Below are 26,729 nucleotides of genomic sequence, written 5' to 3'. Positions count from 1 at the left end.
TTTCAACTGAATTTAAACAATGCCGAGTATGAAACTGACCGGCATCTCGCCGCAGCACATTGCAGGAAACGTGGATAAAATATCCTGCGCTGAATAGTCTTCCATATCGACCTGGGCAAGTTGTGAGTCCAAATCGCGGGCCATTTCATCGTAGCAGGAAGACAAAACACTACGGTGGTGAATTTCCCGATATCCACAGTCGGGAAACCTAGTATTGACAAAATATAACATATATTAAACAAAAATAATACATAAAGGTTTTGTGCGAAAGTTAATTAAATTTATAATTGTTCACTTTCTTCCATTCTAATTATGATGTTTGTTAAAGAATGTAATCTTATAACAACATTCTTCAAAGATAAAGATAGCTGTCAAGGGTATAAGGAAGGGGGAATGAACCGTTGAAATTAACTATTTATTAAAGAGCAAAAAATACAATAATATTAAATAATTATTACTTAACTATTTTAAAAAACTGAAACCATCAAACCAAACGAATTTCATTTAAATTATAAATTTTGTGTTCAAATAAAAATTAATATTATACAAACAAATAATAATGCTGTATAAATACAACATATAAATATTAGAAATTTATTATGAAATAGATATGCTAACTGTATTTGGCCTTGTCCCCTGATTCTGTATTTGGCCTTGTACCAACCCGAAGTGACCCACACATCACAATTATTACTGGCCTATTTATCCTTCATCTGCAGTGAAAGTTTAAAAAACTACTCGACAAATGAACACTTACCACTGATAATCGCAATAATTGTCTTGGATGAATTCAGCGTCTGATGTTGTACTCGCGTAGCTTGCATCAACATTGTTCGAATTGCAATCTGAAGCCGGGCTTAAAGACAACTCGTCTACTGTAGTCATACCACGTCCAACTCCAAGGCCTGAACATAAAAAAAATGTATTCAAATGAAAAAGTACAATTTTTTAACCAAAAAGTAATTTTAAAAAAGTTTAATAGTGATTTCATTTTTTTTTTTTTAATTACATATAAATTTTGAAAAGACATACTACTATTTAGCTATTTGGGATTAAATCGTTCAGCGTTTGATTAATCCTATCAATCATAAACTGACTTGAGAGCCTATAATGATCTAATTTCAAGAAATGAAGTTCAGGTGAACAACTTAAATTTTTTAAATGTTCCTCCCTTATGAATCTACCATGAAAAGCACTGTCATGCTGAAAAAAAAGCTTTCACAACATTGAAATCCAACCTAGAGGGAAAAAGTTATGAAAACCAAACCAGATATTCATACACTACTGGTACTGTCTTTATTCTGATAATATTATTTGTACAATTATTTGGAGATTGTGAGATTTGGTCTGGTATGACGTAGGTTTTAGAAAAACATTTTCTTAATCGTGCCAACGTTTCAATCTTTATTTTATCTTTATAAACATTGTTTAAATTATACAAATACATGTAGCATGTGGAAAAAAATGAATTTATACAATGCTTCAGATTCTCCGCCTTTCCTAAAGAAAATCCCCAGGCCATGATCTAATTACCCCTAAAATCTTCCGAAATTTACCCAAAAAAGCAATAGTTTACATTACATCTATTTACAATGCAATATTTCGCACAACCTACTTCCCTATCCAGTGGAAACTATCTTTAATAACTCCAATACCAAAACCACACAAATCCCCCAGTGCCCTATCCACTTATAGACCAATAAGCCTCCTTTCTATTTTATCCAAAATCTTTGAACGTATCCACCTTAAAAGACTAATTCCTATATTCGACTCTGAAAACGTAATTCCTAACCATCAATTTGGGTTTCGACCTCTCCATTCCACTGTTCAGCAGTGCTTCAGAGTAGTCGACACGATATCTTCGGCTCTAGAAAACAAACAATACTGCTCAGCCGTATTTCTGGAAGCATTTGGCGTAACTTATTGAGTTTGGCACCCCGGCCTCTTCTATAAGTTAAGGGTAGTTATATATCTACCCTCCCTCATTCCTACTACCTTATCGTGAAATCCTTCCTCTCAGATCGATGGTTTAAAGTAAGAATCAGCACCAATTTTGCACCTATCACACCAATCAAAGCTGATGTTCCACAAGGAAGTATCCTAGGCCCACTCCTCTATACCATCTACACTGCTGACATACCCAAACATCCAAACACACAAATCACAACCTACGCGAACGACACCACAATCTTATCAACATACTCCAATCCTATCCTAGCAACAGAAGCACTCCAACAACACCTGAACCTTATTACCAACTGGTGCAATCTGTGGCGGATCAGGTTAAACGAACAAAAAAGCTAACAAGTTACATTTACGCTCAAATGACAAAACCTGTCCACCAGTGCACATTTACAACAAAATAATACCACCATAGAACAAAGTCCGCTACCTTGGGTTTTACTTAGATAGTAGACTTACATGGAACCCACATACACGATTAAAACCGCAAGAACTTAACAAAAGATATGGACTACTCAGACACCTTCTTGGACCAAAATCAATCAGCATAAATAACAAATTAACCGGTTACAAAACACTCATCAGACCTATTTGGACCTACGGAGTCGAGCTGTGGGGTTCGGCTAAATCATCCAATATCCAACGAATTCAGTCTTTTCAATCTAAAGTTCTCCGCCGTATCCTAAATGCTCCATTCTATGTCACAAATCAAACGATCCATAAAGATCTTAAAATCCCTTTCGTGAGAGATCTTATCCGAACACGCTTCTTCACTTTTCACTCTCCCTCCACCCTAACTCACTAGCCCCAATTCTTTCCTCAACATCTCACCCTTACAATCCTCCACGCCGTTTAAAACGACGATGGCCTCGTGACCTTCTCTCTAACCCACCAAATTAACTTTAACTCCCCCCCCCCCAATTAAATAAAAATTGGTTTCTCTCCCCAGGTCTGTCAGATTTGTTTATAACTAACTATTTCCTCAATGTATATTATGTACAGATAGCAATAAATAAAATAAATATCTTTAAACATACAATGCTAGAAATTTTAGATTCAATCAAACTCTCAACACAACACACAAGAATGACACATCTACACAGAAAACAAACACTTTGAGTGAGTACAAATACTTTGATTGAATCTAAAATTTCTAGCATTGTATAAATTCATTTTTTTCCACATTCTACATGTATTTGTTAAATTTGAACAATGCTTATAAATCTCAGGCCCTTAAAGAAGACAAAGAAAATGTTTTTCTAATACCTACATCACACCAGACTGCATCTCCAAATCTTCAAATAATCATTAACTAACAGTCACTAAACACCACACATTATTTGTATATGACAATTAATTAAGGTTTTTAGTTGAGATGAAGAAAAGTTAATGGCACGAGAGGGATTCGAACCCACGATCTTCGGCTAGATACGCCGCTGCTCTACCACCTGAGCTATCGTGACCTTGATCCACTCGGACATCAACTCCCCTTNGAGTGGATCGAGGTCACGATAGCTCAAGTGGTAGAGCAGCGGCATATCTAGCCGAAGGTCGTGGGTTCGAATCCCTCTCGTGCCATTAACTTTTTTTCATCTCAACTAAAAACCTTAATTAATTGTCATGTATTGATTGGTCAATGGACCACGAATAGTGAATTAATTATTTGTATACTTGATCATGAATACATAATAAATATTGTCATAATAGATATACAACAAGGTCCTATTTAATATTTGCATAATATAGGTTATATTAGGTGCATAATAATGCATAATAATCCTCCTCTGGCCAGACTGTCTGCTTTGTCATTACCCAAAATTCCCTTCCCCTCCGGCCAGGCACCCAAGATATCATCAGGTTGCTGTGTTTCCCCAGGTTTTGGAGATGGATACATTCACTGACTAATTTTGATTCTTTTACATGCTAATGCTTTAATGGCTGCTTGGCTATCAGATCTTACGAGGATTTTTTTGTCAGTGTAACCTCTTTTAAGATTTTCCAGGGCACAAGCATTGATGGCATGTATTTCTGCTTGAAAGGCCGCAGTATACTTCCCTAATGAGTTAGATTGCTCATGTTTGGGCTTGTACAGAAAACGCCTGATCCGGTTCCTTCGTTTGTTTTGGAGCCATCTGTGTACCATATCATTGTATCTGATGCACTCCTGTTTTCTTCCTCTCCTTTATAGTCCATTGAGATTTTATAGGATGTTGTAAAGAATGTTTCCGTGATCATATAGACAGTCCCCATTTCTAAGATTGGGTGTCTGATTATGTTGATTATGGTTGTATGCCCGATTGTTTAGTTCCTTTCCAATTTAATTGTTTCTGGAGCCTAAGTGAGCTTTTCCTAGCCTCTCCTTGTCTGAATATTTCCAATGGAGGTAGGTTTAGCAGAGTTTCTAATGCATTTGTAGGGGTTGTTCTCATTGCCCTTGTGATACATAGGTTTGCTAGTCTTTGTATGCTGCCTAATGTTTGGGTAGCTACTTTTTGTTGAGCTTTGTTCCACCAGATTAGTGATCCATAGGTTAGATAGATAGATAGATATAATATTTCAGGGAATGGTATACTGCGCCCTTTAAGAGCTATTGTATCCCCTGTGCTCTGCCTAAAGCACATCGGTGAGTCCTATTTCATCAAGAAACTTGATTAATAGGCCCGGTTTCAGCGGTTGTAGTTCTTCTATGGTCACATTGTACATCCCAACACACTTCCTCCTGCGGGCTAGTGTAGCTCCGCAGTTTGTTAGTAAGTGTGTTGGTGTCTCTTCTGCTTCTTTGCAGAATCTACATGTGCCATCTTGGATTATTCCAATTTTCTTTAGATGTCCATTTAATCTACAGTGTCCTGTCAGGAATCCTGTTAGGATTCGCAGTCTATTCCTGCTTCCTTTGACACATTCTGTGATTTCTTTCTTGCCAAAATTGGTTAGAAGATTCTTGGATTGTCTATGTCCAATAAGTGAATTCCAAAGTTCGCTCATTTTCTTTTTGTCCTTCTGTCTGAGATATTCGTTAATAGTGTGGATTCCTATGCCACAGAAGGGTTCGGGTCCTATCAGCGGTGTGGCAGCCCCTTTCCTTGCAAGGGTGTCCGCTTTCTCGTTGCCTTCTACTCCCATGTGTCCTGGGACCCAGCAGAGGCTGACTTTATTCTGCGTACCTAATATGTTTAGTTTGGTTTTGCAGTTCAGCACCATCCTTGAACTAATGGTATTTGAGCTTAGTGCTTTGATGGCTGCTTGGCTATCTGACATGATAGCTATATTCTTGTTTTTGTATCCTCTATTTAGATTGAATTGGATACATCTTTCAATTGCGTGAATCTCAGCTTGGAAGATACTGGTGTGCTTTCCCATGGGTTCTGAGTATTTGGTTCCGGGTCCGAACACTCCTGCCCCCGTACCTTCCTGCGTTCTACATCCATCTGTGTACCAAAGGATGGTGCCATTTTTGAGGGAGTTATTTCCCTCTCTATCCCATTCCTTTTTGGTGCCCAGATGTATTAGGAATTTATGGTTAAATTCAAACCTCCTGTTCATGTCATCTCTTGGAGCCATGAGTGATGGATGGTTTTTCCACAGTTTGTTTCTGTCTCTCCATTTCAGTTTTATTCCTGTTGGAGGTTTCTCTCTAATGAAGTTAATTATGGTTTTTTGTGCAGTCCTTTTTACCATGTGATGTAGGGGGATTAGTCCCAATATCTTTTCCACATCCATAGGTTATTCTGGGTCTTATTACCAGAATTATAATACTGTAAAGCGCAATGCACTGAAGCTGTAATAATCAATAAAGAAGTTGCTTTACTTATAATTATTAGGAATGGACTTATTCCATTTTAAAAAAATCGTACTCCAGCGAATGTATGATTTTAAAAATGGAAAGAAGGTTTCTATATCTTACTAAGCTTACCATTAACTTTTTTTTTTTTTAAATGGACTTATATGACTTACAAAAATAACAGCTCAATATTGAATATAATATTGATAGTACAGAAGGTGTTGACAAATGGTGTGAACTGGAATGGACGAACTGTGATCAGACAGCATAATCATTAGTTGGAGTTTTAACTAAAATTTCTTAATAGTCAGTTTCTTTAATAAAAGGTTGTACTTTTACTAGGAAAGTTTATTCAGCTTTACATAGTAACTCCATTATTTCTCCTATTTTCAGTGTAAACTAGAAATAAATATAGTTTACAATCCACTATTTTTCGTAGTCCGCTTGACCAATTAATATCATTCAATTAATTAAGGTTTTAAGTTGAGATAAAAACTAAAAAATGGCAAAAATGAGGGAAAATTTAAAAAGGTGGGGTTGAGATGGGAAGTTGGAGTTCGAGTGGATCAAAGTCACAATAGCTCAAGTGGTAGAGGAGCGCGTATCTAGCCGAAGGTCGTGGGTTCGAATCGCGCTCGTGACACTGACTTTTTTATCTCAACTTAAAACCTTAATTAATTGAATGACATTAATTGGTCAAGCAGACCACGAAAAATAGTGAATTTAATGAATTAAAATGAAGTATACTTCACTAAAGCTCTTTGTGGCCATTTCATTTGTTATTGAGAATCAAATAGATTACACGACATTTGAAAAATGACAAAAAGGAGGGACAATTCAAAAGGTGGGGGTTGAGATGGGAAGTTAGTGCCTGAGGGATCGAAGTCACGATAGCTCAAGTGGTAGAGCAGCGGTGTATTTAGCCGAAGGTCGTGGGTTCGAATCCCACTCGTGACACTGACTATTTTATCTCAACTTAAAACCTTAATTAATTGAATAGTTTACAATGTTATCACTGAATTGTGTGATCTGTGGGAAACTGTAGATGTATCAATTTTTTTAATTAAGATGCCTAGTGACAAATAGAATTTTTCACTTTTTTTTAGATAAATCAAAATTCAATTTGAAATTTGATATTCCTAAAATATCACTCAGAAAGAGAAAAATTGTCCTTTTAGCAGGTGCTCCTCATAGGGATTTAAAGAATATCCAATGTCAAATTAAAAAATTGGAGATAAAGAACCATGGTTGGTTAGCACTCAGATGCCAAGTGACAAATAGGATTTTGTGAAAAGAAAAAAGAAAAAATCTATAAATCTCAATACTACTTAAATGAATTCAATAATGTGTCATTTTGGCAAAACGCTGAATTTGGATTCACCACTAAAATGGCTTTTTTACTCTTTTGAAAAGTATCAATTATCAGCTCAAAGACCAACAACCCCACTAAATTTAATATTTATGATTTATGCATAATCTTATTTACATTCCTATAGTTGCAAAACCGGATTCATCGAAGAGCCGCATCACCTCTCCATTTGACTTTACTAGAGATAATGAATTATACCCATTATTAATTCCTTGATGAAGAAAATTAAGAAACCATCAACTAAACCATGTTAGATCTAATAATTATTAAGAAAATTTAATTTTCATCTGTTATCATACGATTGTTACTTTCTAATTTTCAATCGACAATAAATATTAATATTAGAGATTTCATCATTGCCTTGCCATGCCAATTTAGTTATTTATAGTCTTTACAATTTACAAATGTAAATTACAAGTTATCATATTGTCCATGATTAATATTGCACATTTTTTAGCATGTCCATGATGTGTGGTTAAGACAATTTTTAGAAAGGAAAAACTTACTCTTCACTTATAAACAGACGGCAACTTAAATCAAAACTCTATTCTAAATTTGATAATCCAAAAATATCACTTAGAAAGAGAAAAATTGTCCTTTTAGCAGGCGATCCTTATCATACGGACAGGGACTTAAATAAACATAACCTGTTCATTCGTAAACTCCCCTTTTGATAACGTTTCATAACACGACGACACGTTTACAGGAGGGATTGGCGTTTGTTTCGAATTCTTTATCCTATTTTTGATAGTATTTTGGTCTATTTTTGATAGTTCGCGAACTTCATTTGACCCTGCTTTATGGAAATAAATCTCTGGCCGAAATTGAATACAGCGAGATTAGAATCTTAACAGAGATGATTTTGATGATGAAACATTCTTTACAACATCCTGTAAAGTCTCAAAAGACTATAAAGGAGAGGAAGAACTCAGGAGAGCATCAGATGTAATGATATGGTATTCAGATGGCTTCAAAACAAACGAAGGAACCGGATGTAGTTCTTTTTTACGAGCCCAAAATATGAGCAATCTAACTCATTATGGAAGTACACTTCGGTCTTTCAGGCAGAAATACATGCCATCAATGCTTGTGCCCTGGAAAATCTTAAAAGAGGTTGCAATGACAAAAAAAATCCTCGTAAGATCTGATAGCCAAGCAGCCATTAAAGCATTAGTATGTAAAAGAATCAAAACTAGAAGGCATGCCATAAATGGTCGTGTCATAGAAAATCTTAAAAGAGGTTACGCTGGCAAAAAAATCCTCATGAGATCTGATAGCCAAGCAGTTATGGCATGTAAAAAAATCATATCGAAATTAGTCTGCATCCAAAATCTCCAAAACTTGGGGAAACACAACAACCTGATATCTTGGGTGCAGGGCACAAGGAATTTTGGGTAACGAGAAAGCAGACAGACTGGCCAGAGGAGTACCTGCAAGACCATATATAGGCCCCGAGAATAACAAAAACAAATATAGAATCCTCCATCGCAAAGTCGATTAAACCAAACAAAAGGATAAGTGGATAAACTCTAGCCGTGCTAGACACAGTAAACTTATGCTAAAACAACCCTCACCAAGACTGGCAAACTCACTGCTGCAGTTGGAGAGGGCCAGACTCGGAGGAGTGATAGGACTATTAACCGGTAACTGGCATCCAAAAAAATCTACGTAACTTGGGCATATATAACGATGATCCCATCTGCAGATTATATAATGAGAAGGAAGAAAAAGCCACCCCATATCATCTTCGAATGCGAAGCAAGGGCTCAATGGAGACAAAACCTAGCATACAGAAAAAAACCTTGGTAATGAAATTGTAGCACCAACTGTCAATGGACCTCATACTTCTGAAAAGAAGGATTGAGTCGACTGCACTAAACTAGGGAACTAGGAAGGTACAATAAGCCAGAAGGCTGCAATGCCAAGGGAGCACAAACCCCGCTTAGTGTCATCATCATCATCAAAATAGACGATTGGTTGTACGTAAAACCCAAAAATGCAGTTCAAACAACATTATGGACAATAAAAGGCACATAAGGAGAGCAAAAACAGCGAGACTAAATGGACTCATCTCGTCTGTTACTGTTATGTTTATAATACATATGAAAAATTAATGATTTTAACTGTGGAAAACTACAGTATAATAACTCGGGCGTTAGAGGTTTATAGAAAAAAGTCTACCCAGAGAAAAAAAAATTGGGATTGGCTACAAGGACAAAATCCTTTATTCGATTATGACGTAATAGGTCCGCGTGTTCTCGCTGTCTGATGATAAGATCGTATCCTCGGTTGGCCAGATCTCCAAGCCCAACACATGTCGACGTGAGTACAAATTTGAAGGTGTTAAGAATGTTCATCTGGATGCTGATTACAAGGCAAACTTCATTCATCTTGTTTCCCTGCTTATAACCCCGACATCTGCAATCTGTCTATGACCTATGAAGTATTTGTCACCGTCAACTTGAGGCTTGACAGCTCTATACAGACTCTAAGCTTTATAGATGTACTTCATTGAACCTAGAAAGGAACCTCCACCGCTTTATGCCTCAGAAATAAAACCTAGATCAATTTTGACTCTGGAAAAATTCGTAAAAACTGAAAGAGCCAGTCGTCTTCTCTCTCCCTGCTTATATCCCCGACAAAGTGCAACATGTCTATAATCTTAGAAGTGTTTAAAGGTGTTGGTTATTGCGATCTTCGTCCAGGGAGCAGTGCTATTGGATTTAAGCTTTAAACATAGTTTGTGAAACTTAGAAAGCAACTTATACCGCTTCACACCACAGAAATAAACTCTAGGTCGATTTTGACCCTGGCAAAATTCGCAGAAACTGAAGAGACAGTCGTCCTGTCTCTCCCTGCTTATAACCTTGACATCGTGCAATCAGCTTATGATGTATGAAGTGTTTGAAGATGTTTGTCACTATGATATTCATCCAGACAGCAGGGCTAATGAATTGAAGTGCAGACATTGAGAGTCAATCGATTTGCCTCCTCCTGCTTATACCTCAACATATGTAGTGCAATCTACGTGTGATCTAGTGTGCTTCAAGTGTTTAAAGATGTTCGTCACTGGGCTCTTCATCCAGACAGCAGGGTTAATGGATTTTACATTTAATAGATGTGGTTCATAAAACTTAGCTAAACAGCTCCATACTACAGGCATATACCCTGAGTCGATACCGAGACAGATAAAATTTGCATTAGAAAGAGTCGCCTTGTTTCTTCCTGCTAGTTTTACATGAAATTTTAAAAAAAGAATGATTCCACTTGGATCGGTCATAATTAACCAATACTGAAACAAACTAAGCTTTTTCGATTTGTAGACACAGTTCAAAATGGTCTTGCCTCTCCCTGCTTATAACTCGGATAGCCATTCATGTGATAGGTTTTTCAGCAAATGGCATATTTTTTTATAAAGTTGATTCTGGATGTCGGTGAATTCATGGGCATTGGGAAATTTATTCAAACGAGTTTCAGCAATGCGCCATCTTCAGAGAGGAACATTTTGTATAAAGACAGTAAAGAAAAATACCAAGGTTTGGAATTAAGCAGCAAATGTTATACTTTTAATGTAAAATCTTCAATAAAGTACGCATGATTTTTAACTACATGTGATGCATAATGTTGATTATGGACAGAATTATTGCAGGAATTATAATTTATAGAAATGGTGAACATAATATTTGAACATTAACATTTTCTATTTCATAGATGATTTTTAAAAGAAAGGTTTTCATATAAAAGTTTTTAATTATTGAAAATTATTTGTTTAAGTTTTACATTAAAATTTCCTTTAATTTTACATTTTCGTCCTGTTTGAAATTATTATTAAATTTCTATTTATGTACGAAGTAAAAATTTTACCTTGTCGATTTAAAAATTTGTTGTTGATCCTCATCTCATCACTTGAATTTTTCACTTATTTCATTTTTTGTTATTAATTCACTCTCACTCCGCCGACTCCAGGACAAATACCGGAGATGGTCTTACAATCTGAAAATATTCCACAGTCAGAGGATCCGTTTCACGGGTTTTGAGTGCTTAGCAGATAAGAGCGGATCAACGGATGCTATCAACAGAGACGATTTATAAGAGCTCGCAGGATAATACAAAACCGATAGCTCGGCTGAAAAAGCTCGCCATGGATCATTGGGAAATCCGAACCTCAGTTGCCCAACTTCTAAGTCTTCTCCGACAGAATGATAATATATTATACAAGCCTTTTACATAAACTGTGGGAAAAGACACGGTCGATCCCAACAATTGTTATTCCAGTTGGAAACAGAATGAAATAATTTCTTCAATGAATAACTTACACACAATAACTTACTTAAAACGGCAACAAATAATAATTTTACTAATGTACCTTTATCCATACTTAAAAACAAAAATTGTCTTCTTATCAACCAAAGAAAAAAGATCAACTTCATATATTGTAACATGTAAATTACTTTCCAACATATTTGTGAATGGCTAATTCATAAATAAACAGTTAATAAAGTCTACCTTATTTTGGGGAAAGAAGATTGAATGAAGAGGAAAGTTGTAGCCATGGATACACCCGGATCGATCTCCTCTCTGTTAGAGGTTCGACCAACGCAGAAAACAGCTAGTTCTCTAAGAAGGGAACCGAATTGTACTGTTTATTTCAAAACTTGTTATTTATTTCATTTTAACATAAGATAATAAATAATTTTAAAAAAAATCTTAGCTGGCTAATAGCACACACTACAATAATTCCTAAACAAACAAAAATATTTCAGCATATATCATTTTTTGATTTTTGGTCGTTTAAACATTTTGTTGTGTGCAGATTTTCTACATTAAAAAAAAAACCTTAATCAACTATTACATCAATTTGGGAAATTAGACATCAACCGTACTCACAAGGTATTTCGGCTTATAAACACCAAATTATAGTAGTAACAATAAAAGTCAATATAACTAAAATATAGTTTAGTAACAATAAAAGAACTAATAATTGAATTGGAAAAAATCGACAGATAGTGTACAACCAAGATATTTTTTTCTTAGACTACAAATAATTATAACAATAAAAGAACAATCGCACTATCAATTAAATTAGGTGATATTGGGCTGTATATTAAATGCCAAGAATTATGCTATCATAAAATCAATTCAATTGTCAAAAAAATGGGCAGAGGCCAATTGTTATTCAATGGCCGTAATTACGTATTTAAAAATAAAGGAAGATTTAATTAAATTTTGTGATGTTGGGCTGCAATATGATTGTCAAGGTTATTCTATTGGGTTGTCCGGAAAATAATGCAGGATTTTGGTATTAAACAAAAAAAAAGAAACTAGTTACTTTAAAGCAATGTTCTTTAATCAAANTGTTGACATTCATACAAATGAGTAATCCTGTAAACGTAAACAGAATATTTTATATAGATTTTTTTTAATGAAAACTTAAAATCCTGCATTATTTTCCGGACAACCCGATACTATTAATAGTAATAATAACCTCTTAACCATAAAATAACAATCGATTAAATTGGGAAAAGTACTGCGAAGTCATTTTTGTTCTTTAATATCAATAATGTTGTCTTAAAAATAAAATAAGTTTTCATTAAATTTTGTGATATTGGACTATCACCAAATTGTCAACGTATTTCTACTATTAATGACAACAATTATGCCTTAACCATAAAATAGCAATCAATTAAATTGGGAAAATGGGCAGCCACCGTACTGCGAGGTCATTTTTATACTTTAATATCAATATAATAATTTTGTCTTACAAATAAAATATTGTGATATTTGTGATATTGGACTACATCCTGATTGTCAACGTAATTCTACTATTAATGACAACTAATTATTCTTTTTATGTAAGGTCTTGGGTGAAATGAAAAAATCAGTGTCAAGAGCGGGATTCGAACCCACGACCTTCGGCTAAATACGCCGCTGCTCTACCACTTGAGCTATCGTGACTTCGATCCTCTCGGCCACCAACTCTCCATCTCAACCTTGGTTGGGAGGTTTAATTAAATTTTGCGATATTGGATTACATCCTGATTCTCAACGTATTTCTACTATCAATGACAACAATTATGCCTTAACCATAAAATAACAATCAATTAAATTGGGAAAAACGGGCAGCCACCGCACTGCGAATTCATTTTTGTTCTTTAATAACAATAATTATATCATAAAAATAAAAGAAGATTTTATTACATTTTGTGATATTGGTCTAGATACTGATTTTCAACGTATTTCTACTATTAATGACAACAATTATGCCTTAACCATAAAATATCAACCAATTGAATTGAGAAAAACTGGCAGCGACCGTACTGCGAAGTCATTTTTGTTCTTTAATAACATTTTAAATTTTGTCATAAAAATAAAAGAAGTTTTAATCAAATTTTGTGATATTAGTGTGCAACCAGTGACAATAGTAGCAGTAACAATTATGCCTTAACCATGAAATAACAATAAATTGAATTGGGGAATTCATGCGGTGACAGTACTGCCAAGTCATTTTATTATCTATCAACGTTTTTTCATTTTGTCATAAAAATAAAATAAGTTTTGATTAAATTGTGATATTAGCGTGCAACCTGTGAATGTCAAGTTATTCCTACATTAATGACAATTACTATGTCATAAATGTAGCAAATCTATGAATTTAATTAAGAATAGAATTAAGAATTAATAGTGACAGTATTAGTAAGTTTTTATTTTGTGATATCGCTACTTACGTCATAAAAACAAAATAATTATTAACTAAATTTGGTGATATTTGGCTGCATGTGAAATTGTCAAGGTATTTTTCCTTATAAAAGAAATAATTTTCTCATAGTATAAAGTAGAACTATTAATGGAATTAAGATAAATCAATATCGACCTTAGTGCTCAGTTATTTTTGTTTTTTAAATTTCTCTCATTCGACAACTTCTAACCAATTTTGGGAGGAAAGAAACAACAGACTGCATTAAAGGAAGCAGGAAAGACTCCGACTCCTGACAGGATTCTTGACAAACACTGCAGACTGAATGGGCGTCTGAAGACAGTTGGTATAACCCAGAAAGTTCAATAAGCACAGGAGACACGAAGTTCTATTAACGAACTATGGCACCACATTTGCCCGGAGTAAGAAGTGTTTTTGGATGTACAACGTAACCGTAGAAGAAATTCAACCACTGAGACCAGAAGCCTACTAATCAAATTTCTTAATGAACTGGAACTCACCGGTGAGCTATAAGTAGAACAGGGACAAAATAGCTCTCAACGGGCGCAGTATATTACCTACTCCGAACATTATTACATTTACCTTACTAAGTTTTTTGTTATTAATATCAATAATATTACGTCATCAAAATAAAATGACTTAATTAAATTTGGTCATGTTGGGCTCCATCATAATTATCAAAGTATTTTTGTTTGTAACACCAAAAATTATGCCCTAAACATACAATAACCATTAATTGAATTGTGAAAAAATGTTCGGTGACCTTAGCACCAAGTCATTAAGTCATTTTTGTTATTTATTGACAGAAACGTCATACATATAAAATAAGTATTAATTAAATTTTGTGATATTGGGCTGCAACATGGTTTCAAGATATTTGTCATATTAATTAATTAAAATAGAAAGCGGCATACTTTTAAGCTATTTTTGTTATGTAATAACAATAATAAATAAACGAGCTATCAATTGAATTGGGGAAAAAAGGCAGGGACCTGTCCTAAGAAAAGTCATTATTATTTATGACCTAGAAGTAAACAGTACTCTCATTGACCTTTCAGTTTTAATTAGATGATATTCGACACTACGAATGTCCCAGGTACTTTATACTTTATAAAACCACTAGTTATGATTTAATAATTAAAAAATAATAATGAGCAGCGACGGAACTAACTCGGCAGGTTCCTCTGTTAAATGTGTTTCTGCATTTCGTAATTTTCAGCGTTACATCTTCTTAGTTTGTGTTTTTTGTTCGAGCCTTTCTTCCTTTATGTTTTCGTTTCCTTTGTTCCTGTTGTTTTGGGGTTAAAAGGTTCATCGCCTACTCTACGTCTATTACGTTTTAGCAGGGTTTTTTCTAAAATGTTCGGTAACGACCAATTTTTTTTTTTTTACGTGGGTATATCAATTGGGATGTTATATGGACCCTGGGGTGACGGTGTTTTTGAAAAAAAAAACATTTGTAAGTATGTCTGGTTCGAATGCCGGGCCGCTGGATTTGAACCCGGGACTTTTACCTTATTGTTTTGAGCGCTTTGTCAGCTCATAAACCGTTGCGGCTACCGACGCCCAACGACCAAATCAAAGGTTCACCATCCCATAGAACAAGTGAAGAAATCGTATAAGTTGTTTTTATGAAAAAAAATTATGTAGTTAAAATGAACCGAATATACTCAACATTTTCAAGTAGTTTTGCTTATAATAATAATAACGTTGGAAGTTTTAGGGGTCGAAAAACAGCTGAGGTCATCGCCGGTTTTTATTTCTTTTTCTGGTCAGCAAGGTTGGTCCTGTCCTATATATCATTTATAGTGCAGACCTACCAACATGTCCTGATTCTATTATCACCACCTACGCGGACGATACCGCAATTCTATCCTCTAACTCGAATCCTGTCTAAGCTACCTCCAACATCCAGGAATACCTTGAGCTTATCAAAGACTGGTGTAAAAATTGGAGGACAAGACTGAACAAAGAAAAATGCACTCAGTGTACTTTTACACTGAAACAGCAGTCTTGCCCTCCATTGTACATCAACAACAAAGAGATACCAGTTTCCACTCCAGTCAAATATCTGGGACTATATCTCGACAGTAGACTGACGTGGAATCCCCACACAAGACTTAAAAAACAGCAACTTAATACAAGACTTGGACTACTATGAAGATTTTCAAGACCGAAATCGACTTTGACAATTAAGACAAAGCTAACACTGTACAAGACTTTACTAAGACCAATATGTTTATACGGAGGGGAACTGTGGGGCACTGCCAAGCCTTCCAATATCCAGCGCATCCAGTCCTTCGAATCGAAAGTCCTTAAGACTATCAAGCACCTTATTAGTCCTTAGTCAAAGCACCTTATTATGCCACTAACCTCACTATACACAAAGGCCTCAACATTCCTTTTGTCAACGAACTAATCCGGTCTAGATTCCAAACCTTCCATACCAACCTTTCGAACCATCCTAACCATACTGCTCGAGCGCTATCCACTCATTCTCATCCTGACAAACCACCACGTCGCCTCAACCGACGATGGCCTCGGGACCTCCTTGATCCTTAATCATCCACCCTGAGTGCCAGTTGCTGGCTCCTCAAAGCATGTGTTCTACCGGTGCAGTGCTGGCATTAGTGCTAGTGCTGTGCTGTGTGATATATTAATCATGTGTACGTATTTGTATAGTATACTATCCTGTATAGGTAACAAATAAATTTTAAAAAAATTCTGGTCTTTCATTTTCAGAAGCATTTCATAGTAGCCATGTGAGTTTCTATCTGAGTTGGTACAGGCCAAGAACAATTCTCATATCAGGTGACATTCCAACTCGCTCTCTATATGGAGCCAAGGAATTGCACGCCTTAATTAGATGAGACACATCGAGCGGACGGATACTCGGGCTTTGGCCCATAAATGTGTCAACCTCGCATGGCCGGTGTGTGATTTTTGGTACATCATTAAATTGCTTGTTTAGATCAATATTAGATATAATATTAAAATTTAAGAGTATATTTACTGTTTAATATATCATTTAAGTACTATTTTAATTAATTACTATATAAAAATGAATTCGCTGTAAACCCCTTTTTGTATCCTCAATCAAACCGAATACAATACATATAATTTTTGCATGTTTCTATTAAAAAGAAAAAAAGTTCAAAGTTATATTTTAAGAAAACTGTAAAGTTTTAAATTCAACCTCCAACCGCCACGATTCATCAATCTCCGATGACGCAATTAGACGAAAAGTTTTCTTTTGTCACTGTGATATGACAAGTCATTTTGCAATTTAAACCGACTCATTCGAATGTTTTATTCAACGATTAACTGTGAACTGTAAACAACAAGGGAAGTAATAAAACATTGAATCACTCTGATAACAAGCATTTTGTCGGTTGACAAATTTCCAATAAGAGGGTGATTAACGATAAATTTAAAAAAGAAGTTGTACGGTAGTACTTCATAAATTAAATACGGATTGATTGTCTAAATGTCAAAACTATAGTATTAAGTATTAAGTGAATTTTTAGTGCATTTTTACTATACGAATAGCATGTACCGATTACACAATCTCAGTGTAATTATCAATGGAATTCTTGATCCGGCAAGGAAATTATTAAGCGCATATCTTTCCAGATTCTTGCCGCTTTTCTTCCAGTTTTGATTAGACGTGCTTGAATAATCACGAGAGCAAAGAAATCGAATCAAATGATAATTTTCAAAATTATCATGATGCCAGCAGGCACTTCATACGAAAAGAAGAAACAATTTATTATTAAATATGTTTACGTCAGTATTCTTTAATTAATTAATTAAATGGCAGACAAAATGTTTAATCAGGTGATTTCATAAAATGGAAAGGAGTAATATTTGCAATAAACCATTCCGTGTTTAAATCGCAACGCTTTTATCAATCAATTTATTTACAAAAACATAATTGAAAATGATTTCTCCCTCTTTCTCATTCTCTTTCACTCTCACTTCCTCTTTCCTTCTCCCTCAAACCCTCCATTTTCTATCGCTCACTCTCTCTTTCTCTCAGCCACTCACTCACACTCTCTCCCTCTCTCTATCTATCTATCTATCTATCTCTCTCTCCTTCCCTCTTTTTTCTGGTAGTAGTATACTTGCCCAACTAACAACTTCCAAATCATCTGAAAATTTGGGCAGGTTTACTCTTGCTTCTTCAGAAAGTCTCTATCACCTACTTTCTCTCTCTCTCACTACCTCTTTCTTTTTTTCTGGTAGGAGTTTAGTTGCACAACTAGCAATTTCCAAAACAGCAGAAAATTTTGGAAGTTTTACACTTGCTTCTTCAGAAATTCGGTATCACACTCTCTTTCTCTCCCTCTCCCTCTCACGCTATCTCTCTCTCTCTCTCTCTCTCTCTCTCACGCCCTCACACCCTCTCTCTTTCTTTGTTTTTCAGGTAGTAGTTTAGTTGCCCAACTTACAATTTCCAAAACATCTGAAAATTTGGCAAGTTTTACCTTTGCTTTTACAGAACTTCTGCATCACTTCCTCTCTCTCTCATTTTTATCTCACCAATATTATTTCACTTATTCTTTTCTATTGGGTTGTCCGGAAAATAATGCAGGATTTTAAGTTTTCATTAAAAAAAATCTATATAAAATATTCTGTTTACGTTTACAGGATTACTCANAAATTATTTTGATTAAAGAACATTGCTTTAAAGTAACTAGTTTCTTTTTTTTTGTTTAATACCAAAATCCTGCATTATTTTCCGGACAACCCAATATTTCTCTTTCCATCACTCTCTCTTCTCTCACTCTCACTCTCTCTCTCTCTCTCTCTCTCTCTCTCGCTCTCTCTCTCTCTCTATCTATCTATCTATATATCTATATTTCCCGTCTTTCTTGCTAGTAATATAGAGGTCTGAATGATTTGCTAATGCTTCCTAAATATCTGCAAATTTTGACAGGTTTAGTTTTTCTTCTTCAAAATTTTTTATTGATCCTCTCCCTCATAGCCCGTCAGTCTCTCACTCTCACTCTCACTCTTACTCTCACTCTTACTCTCACTCTCTCTCTCTCTCTCTCTCTGTCTACCTCTATCTCACTCCCTCTCACTTTCTCTATTTTTCAGGTAGTAGTTTAGTTGCCCAACTTACAATTTCCAAAACATCTGAAAATTTGGGAAGTTTTACCCTTGCTTCTTCAGAACTTCTGTATCACTTTCTCTCTCTCACTCTCTCTCTCTCTCACTCTCTCTCTCTTTCTCTCTCTCTCTATCTGTCTATCTATCGATCTTTCTGTTTATCTGTTTCACTTTCACTCATTCTCTCTCTCCGTCTCTATCTATCTATCTATATATATCTATATCTCCCGTCTTTCTTGCTAGTAATATAGAGGTCTGAATGATTTGTTGATGCTTCCTAAATATCTGAAAATCTGAAAATTTTGACAGGTTTATTTTTTCTTCTTCAAAATTTTTATTGTTCCTCTCCCTCATACCCCCTCAGTCTCTCTCTCTCTATCTATCTATCTATCTATCTATCTAACCATCTATCTATCTAACTCTCTTTTATTGTAATATAGAAAATAGTATGAATGATTTGACTAACGACTTCTAAACCATCTCAAAAGGTTGAGTTTCCGTTTGCTTATTCAAAACTTCTGCTGTTTCTCTTTATCAATATTGTTACTGTTATTCTCTCACTTTCTTTCTCCCTCTCACTTACTCATTCTCTCTCTTATAAACACATATACACACACACTCTCACTCTTAAATAATTTTGATCGAGCATAAAGAGAAAAAAATATTTCGCCTTGATATTTTAACGTTTCACAACTTTCTACCAATGTTTAATAAATAATTCTGTAAAACAAACTCTAAGGTGGTAACTGTTTTTGGAATGAAAGCATACAAGTTTGTAAAAAAAACGTTATAATTTCCAAATCCTCGAAACAAGGCTAAAATAAAAGAAAACAAATTGTTAAATATTTAAGGTTTGAGAAATGTTTTCGCCACATCGCGCCAGGGCACATATTCTACAGTTTAAATTTAGTACGCCAGGAATGTTCCACCATTGATAAACAGGGTATTTTTCTGATATACAATTTAGTATCCCTTATAAGATGGTGTTGTGTATTTAAGTGTCTTTTTAAGGATTTAGAGATCAGTTTTATTTTTAAATTGGCGTACAATTTTAAAGCGAAAGAGTTCGACCATGACGGGAAATCTAAGCCACACCTAAGAAGTGGAGCTAAAATCGACAAAATCCGTTAAAAATAAGATGTTTCCTTTGTAAATAGTGGAGTAAAACATCGAAAGAATGGGGAAAATAACGAGTGGATAAGGTTTAAAATAAAACGCTATTTGATAAATAAAGAGCAATTGAGAAAAATTGACGGAACGAGCTGGTGCAGCGGAAACAAATCTCGAATATCGTGCAAAGCTAAGCGAGTTTGGTTTGCATGAAGCCAATGCGAGAACGGCGTAACAATTTATCGACCCTTCGGGAAAAATACCGCCAGAACAGGCCACTGCCGTGCTAAATAAGCAGAATTTTTATGCGCCAAAGCCAAAATATCCTAATCAAAACGGTTTTCACACTTAAAAATCTTACCTATGACATTTAATCCCTAAAGGCGTTTAGGAGGAAAAGAATGTTCTATCCTAGATAATCAGCCCGACCTAAGGTACACGGTGGGCATTTGTTTGGCGAGACAACGGAAATAATTTTTGGCAGTCGCCCACTTGCATCGGCGACTTCCTCTCAGGTCATGAGGTTTCGACGTATATCGAACTTTAGATCACACTAAACACTCGACACCCGGTGAAATGAGTCCGGATCCCCTTTCAGCTTCAACATCGTAACACAAACTGAACAATGAATACAGTCATGAGAAGCAATCCAGTCCGAACCGTTGCACTCCGGTTGATCGACTAAGCCAACATAGTAGTGAAGCGCATGCCTCCTTTTTCCCCTCACACCTACTCTCACCTCTCTCATTCTTACAATTAATGACGTCATCAAACTATCAGAGATCTATTACTATAAATTTTTATTCGTAACATTCAAGAAAAAACTCACGCTATTATGTATAATGTTTTTAATCGTTTTACCCTTTAATTTTATAACAGTCAGAAATTTTGATCAAAATTAACAAACAACCCATAATAAATTTTAACACCAGGGAATGAATGTTTTATTAATTAGCTTCGATTTCCCACCGAGGGGAAATATTGTATTGAAAAAATACCACTGTGAATCAAGAAAGAAAAAATGTTCCCTCCGAGAGGGTGCAAAGAAAAGGGGGAAGTTGAAAAGGGTCGGCGGTGTGCACGCGCGCACGTATGGGGAATTTATTACTAAGTACTCAATCAGGCATTAATATTTACTTTACATATAAAGAGAGCAAAAATGCAAGAGAAAGTAATAATGATTGCGTAAAGTTTTGTACATGGTAGGAGTATCTTTTTCAAATAAGCATAAATAAAGTAGAAAGAGAGGAGATGAACGAGTCCATGTTTACTTAATATGGATATAAAAACATATATGCACAAGTACAAATATATTGTGCGTACATCACTGAAAGATATTCCGTGCCCAGGTAAAGAAGGCGAGAATTTATAATAATCTGAGTGGATCGAGGTCACGATAGCTCAAGTGGTAGAGCAGCGGCGTATCTAGCCGAAGATCGTGGGTTCGAATCCCCCTCGTGGCACTGACTTTTTATCTCAACCAATACGTTACTTAAAGATTATTTAACTGAAAAGAAAAAAGTTCAAAATGAGAACCCACACAAATGTCGGAATGTCAGACAACTATTACAATTTAACCTTCAATTTCTTCCATCCTATTTGACTTAAACTCATCCTTTCAATTTTTGAAATAACAAATAATCTAACAGAAAATATATTACTACAGACTTTAATTAATTATTCTTTTTATCTCAAAAACTTAATTATCAACTAAAAACCTTAATTAATTTAAATATATTAATTGGTCAAGCGAACCACGAAACTAGTGAATTTATCATAATATAAAGCATGCATTGTATTCTATAATAGATTATACAGTACACAGTTTCCTGTTTGCATATTTTCATTTAGAATATTTTAGAAAAGAGTAGAAAGTTGGGAAGAAGAATGATAAACATTCTACATAAAAATACAGGCCAATTTGAAATAAAACACTCAGTCCCTTCGTCCGGATTTTCAAGAATATCGTCAAGACTTTGAAACGATATTCAAAAATTTACATGATTAACAAAATCAACATGAAACGGTATAAAGTATAATGACATTACGAATTAAATTTACATTAAAAGAAATCGAACACTTCCATCCGGTTATGCTATAGATGCAGTTGTTCCACCTACTATCATAAATTTACCGTAATAATGTCACCGACAATATTAATAATAAAAAAATATACAATAAGCGTTAACAATTAAAAATAGTCTTTAATTACAAAATTCCTTAATATTGTACTTTTGTAAAAAGCATCAATTTGATATTGTTCTGTTGTTCTTGAACGTGTTTCAAATTTCATGTATGAGAGGAAAAGAAAAAAAGAGAGTGAGAGGTAAAGATAGAGAAATTAAGAGGAAGAGGGAGATAGGATGAGAGCTGGAAGGAGGAGGGAGAGGGAGAGAGAGAGAGAGAGAGAGAGAGAGAGAGAGAGAGAGAGAGAGAGAGAGAGAGAGAGAGAGAGAGGGAGAGAGAGAGAGAGAGAGGGAGAGAGAGAAATAAGGAAGATTTTTATTTTTTTATTTCAATGTTGACAATTTTCCATAACTACCAAACAAGTAGCATTAATAGAACAATATCATAGATAAATATTAAGTAGATAATTATTGAGAGATCGTGAGATGCGGTCTGGTATGATGTAGGTTTCAGGAAAACAATTTCTTTATCGTGCCAACGTTTCGATCTTTATTGAGATCATCTTCAGTGCTCAAAGTGTTTGTCTTCTGTGTAATTGTACCATTCTTGCATGTCGTGTTGAGAGTTCAGATTCTGTTGAAATCCAGGCAAAACAAGGCCCTGAAGATGATCTGAATAAAGATCGAAACTTTGGCACGATAAAGAAAACGTTTTTCTGAAACCTACATCACACCAGACCGCATCCCAGGATCTCTGAATAATTACCATTAACGGTCACTAATCACCACACATTAGGTAGATAGTAGATAAAATGGATAGATAGATAGATGGAGATACTTGATAATTTTAATTATCAAGTGTTACAGCATAGGAGATGTATGTCCTTTCTTCCAGCTACCAGACATCTATGTTTCTATCGAGTGTTGTGTTTGCGTTAATTTATTGTAATGAATGTAATTTATTAGCGTGAAAGGAAGGGGTAGCTTATAACTCCGCCCCGAGGAATATGGAGTACTCTGGGGTGAGTGGGTGACGCTTGGACAGTAAAAGTAAGTTATAGTGAGAGTAGAGTGGATTCAACCCCGTTCCGAGAAATATCGACTACTCTGGGTTGAGTGGGTGAGGTCTGAAGAGTAAAAGTAAGTTATTAGCGAGAATGGAGTCGGTTCAACCCCGCCCCGAAGAATATCGAGTACTCTGGGGTGAGGTCTGGAGGGTAACAGTAAGTTATTAGCGAGAATGGAGTGGGTTCAACCCCGCCCCGAGGAATGTCGAGTACTCTGGGGGAGTGAATGTGACCAGACATCTATGTTTGTAGTGATGTATATACATGTATTGTAAGTTTTGTTTCTATTCTGTATTTGACAACCTGATGTAAAAACGAGAGGCTAGCATTCTAGGATATCAACGTAGGATATATTTGAAATCAGAGAGTCAGTAACCAGATCGAGACGCTCAAATGGCTGCAGTTTAAAAGAAAATACGGGGAAAGAAGAGAAAAAGAAGGAAAACACGCAGAGGGCCGGCGATGACCTCAGCTGTTTGTCGGCCCATGAACTTCCCACTTTTATATACTAAGCAAAGATTAAAAAAGGTTTTTCTTCTGTAGTTTACATTTCAAAAATCGATCATATCAGGGAAAAGTAATGAGGAAAACATCGCGCTTATGATTATGTTTGTACATTGGGTCATATTTTTACTGTACAGTATTAACTTTTAATTGAAGAAAGTTCTACCATCCAAAATGCAGATCCCGTTTAATTACTGCAACACAATTCGTTCCGCTCTGCGGATAAACGTCGGCTATGGATAGCGTGACTACGATTACCGCGTTTAAAAATATATATTTATAACAAATTATTTATAGTTATGTACATAAAAATAATGTCTATAAGAAAGTTAAGTTTCATTATTTATTAAAGATTGCGTGTTCTTAATCTACATATTCACCTGTAATAAATGAGGAAACCTAATCTCCTCCGAGATAATACACGACTTGATTTTTGGTCATTCTTATGACTCATACTTTCATCCTGTCGTTTTAAACAATTGAAATTACGTGGCAGGTCTAGATTTACGACGTGGTACAGCTGGCTACGGATCGATGAAGTTACGACTCCAGATTGCTCATCTCTTGCTTGGTCATATCAACTTAACAATAAACTGATGACCTGAAGCGAGAAACAGTGGCCCTGGGTATTGACTGATTTGCTAGTGATGAAAAAACTGGTCTTTTTAACTTCAGGAAAAAATTACTTCAATGATACATCAAATTAAGCATGAAAACATCCAAACATTTAAGATTTAGACCAGCATTAGCATAATAATGGACAGTTTACATGACGGAATGTATTAAATAAATTTTTATATCAATTTATTTTCCTTATAAATGTAAATTTAAACAACAAATAACTAAATTTTTAGTGAGCCATTTTTGGTCGTCATTAGGTTTTTAGGTGTCTGAAGACGGTTGAATCCAATCCCGCTTTGCAGCACCAATCAGTAGTTAATTTTACGAAGTTGCTTGTCTCAGTACTGGGGTGTTTTTCCATCAGTTGTGAGTTTTTAACTTGATCCTTTCAGCATAACTTTTTTATGACAGTTTGACCAGTTGTTAGATTGGTCGCCACAGGCCGGGGTAATTGAACATCTGAAGCACAAGAGGTGTCGGTAATCGTTGCATTACTGGGCTGGATTTAGTGTTTCCCAGTACTGTAGCCATGTGGTATATTGTAATTTCCCTGGTGAATGTCATTGCTGTGATTCTTTTTCCTGGGTCATTTGGTATCCTAAGTTATACCTCCATTCATAGTTTGCTTCTCATGCGAAAGTATAAGTGGCGGTTTCTTCCTCCCCATCGCGTAACCTACAAATGGGGTCATCTTTGAATATATCCACGTTGTGTAGATATTTGGTGGTCAGAAATTCCGTTTGTATGAGGTTGCTAAAGAAAGTTTTGTACTTCGACCATAAAAAGACTATTCTTCTCTTCCTCGTATTTAACATCATACGTTTTATTAAGATCCATAACCTCGATGGGGAGCTTCTCAGTTATATTTTAGGTTGAATATTTTTTTGCCTGTAAATGGAAACCTTTTTTGTAGACCGGACGTCACAATGGTATATAATGTATACTGTGGTTGGCTCTTCTTGTTAGAACCTTCAGAGCTGTTTTTTGTCTCTCCTTATGTCCAGTTGCTATGATCCTAAGTTTTGTCCAGTTTTTAGCACCAGCAAGCGAAGTTACCAGCTTCTGCCTTGGGGTGTTGTTCAGGAATGAGAGTTTAACTAAATCTTTTCAGCAATTATTCTATTTTACTTTGGACGTCATATTATCGTTTTAATTTACCATGAAGCATAAGAAATGTTTGTAATGGTTGCATAACTAGAATTTAGGCGTTTAGTGTTTCCTTAGCCTTGTAGGTTATTTCAATTTTTCTAGTTTCTTAGTCCATTTCAATTGATTAGATCTTTCTTTTAAGAAGTTTAAGGTCAATGGCTGTCATGGCTGCGATTGTTTTTCCTGGGTCATCTTGGTACCCTAGTTTATGCCATGAAAGGTTGCTTCTCATTCGAGGGTAGTATGAGTGGCAGTTTCTTCCTCCTCATTGGGGGTCTCCACCTACAAATAGGGGTTGTCTTTGCATATATCCAAGTTGTCTAGACTATTTTTTAGATGACCTGTATAGCTCTATCAGACCCAGGCGTTTTACTCAGTTTAACATAGTAGTGTGATTCCTAGTTTTAATGTAGGTACACGAACCAAAAGTTTACCGTTTCTGTACCACTAGAGTTCGTCCTCTTTCCCTTTCGCTTTGCTCAATCATGAAACTGAGGAATCTATATTGATATATTTATAACAGTTATACGTTCGTTATTAACCCAATATAACCCGATATCAAGAACAAGATACAATAAACATTTTTTCCATACTTTAAACTTGGTATGATCATAGGCTAGTCAGGTTTTCATTTACAGAGACTTGGTCTGGCACTGGTAAAGACAAATATTTAACAGACCGAGCCTGTATATATCAACAGAGCGAATTAAGGCGGACTAGGACGTTCAGAGACAGTCAAACTGCTGACTAATATCGCAGTAGACAAACCGATAATTTAGCACATTCCTTTTCATATTAAAACGTGCAGAATAAACATGGATTTTTGTCATAATCAATAAATATTCTACAATAAAAACCTACTAAGAAAATTTTTTTGGCTAATTTCTATAATCTTTTTATGTAAGGTTTATATAGGCTGTTAGTGAGCCTATATTTCGTTCTACTTATTAAATCCATTATATTTAGTGGTCTATTGAGCAAATGACTTCTTTCCATTACTTAACCTTTTTATGTAAGGTTTTGGTTGAAATGAAAAAGTGTCACGAGCGGGATTCGAATTGAAAAATGGCCAAAAGGAGGGAAAATTCGAAAGGTTGTAGGTTGAGCTGGGGATTTGGTGTCCGAATGGATTGAAGTCACGGTAGCTCACGTGGTAGAGCAGCGGCGTATTTAGCCGAAGGTCGTGGGTTCGAATCCCGCTCGTGACACT

The 26,729-nt window shown here is 35.4% G+C and overlaps 1 protein-coding gene across 1 annotated transcript in view; it reads right to left on the bottom strand.

Annotated features, from left to right (window-relative positions):
* Window positions 1-26,729, bottom strand: part of LOC106663610 — a 56,903-nt gene that overhangs the window by 16,652 nt on the left and 13,522 nt on the right. The window contains exons 3-4 of the mRNA XM_014388549.2: window positions 758-905; window positions 40-208 (exon numbers count right to left, since the gene is read on the bottom strand). Coding sequence (XP_014244035.1) covers window positions 40-208; window positions 758-905 — 317 coding nt within the window. The remainder of the gene's footprint in view (window positions 1-39; window positions 209-757; window positions 906-26,729) is intronic.

This window comes from Cimex lectularius, unplaced genomic scaffold (assembly GCF_000648675.2).
Source record: "Cimex lectularius strain Harlan isolate CLEC.00 unplaced genomic scaffold, Clec_2.1 scaffold116, whole genome shotgun sequence".
NCBI classification, from domain to species: domain Eukaryota; kingdom Metazoa; phylum Arthropoda; class Insecta; order Hemiptera; family Cimicidae; genus Cimex; species Cimex lectularius.
The sequence above is the reverse complement of the archived record's forward strand: the minus strand, read 5'-3'. Positions and strand labels throughout refer to the sequence as shown.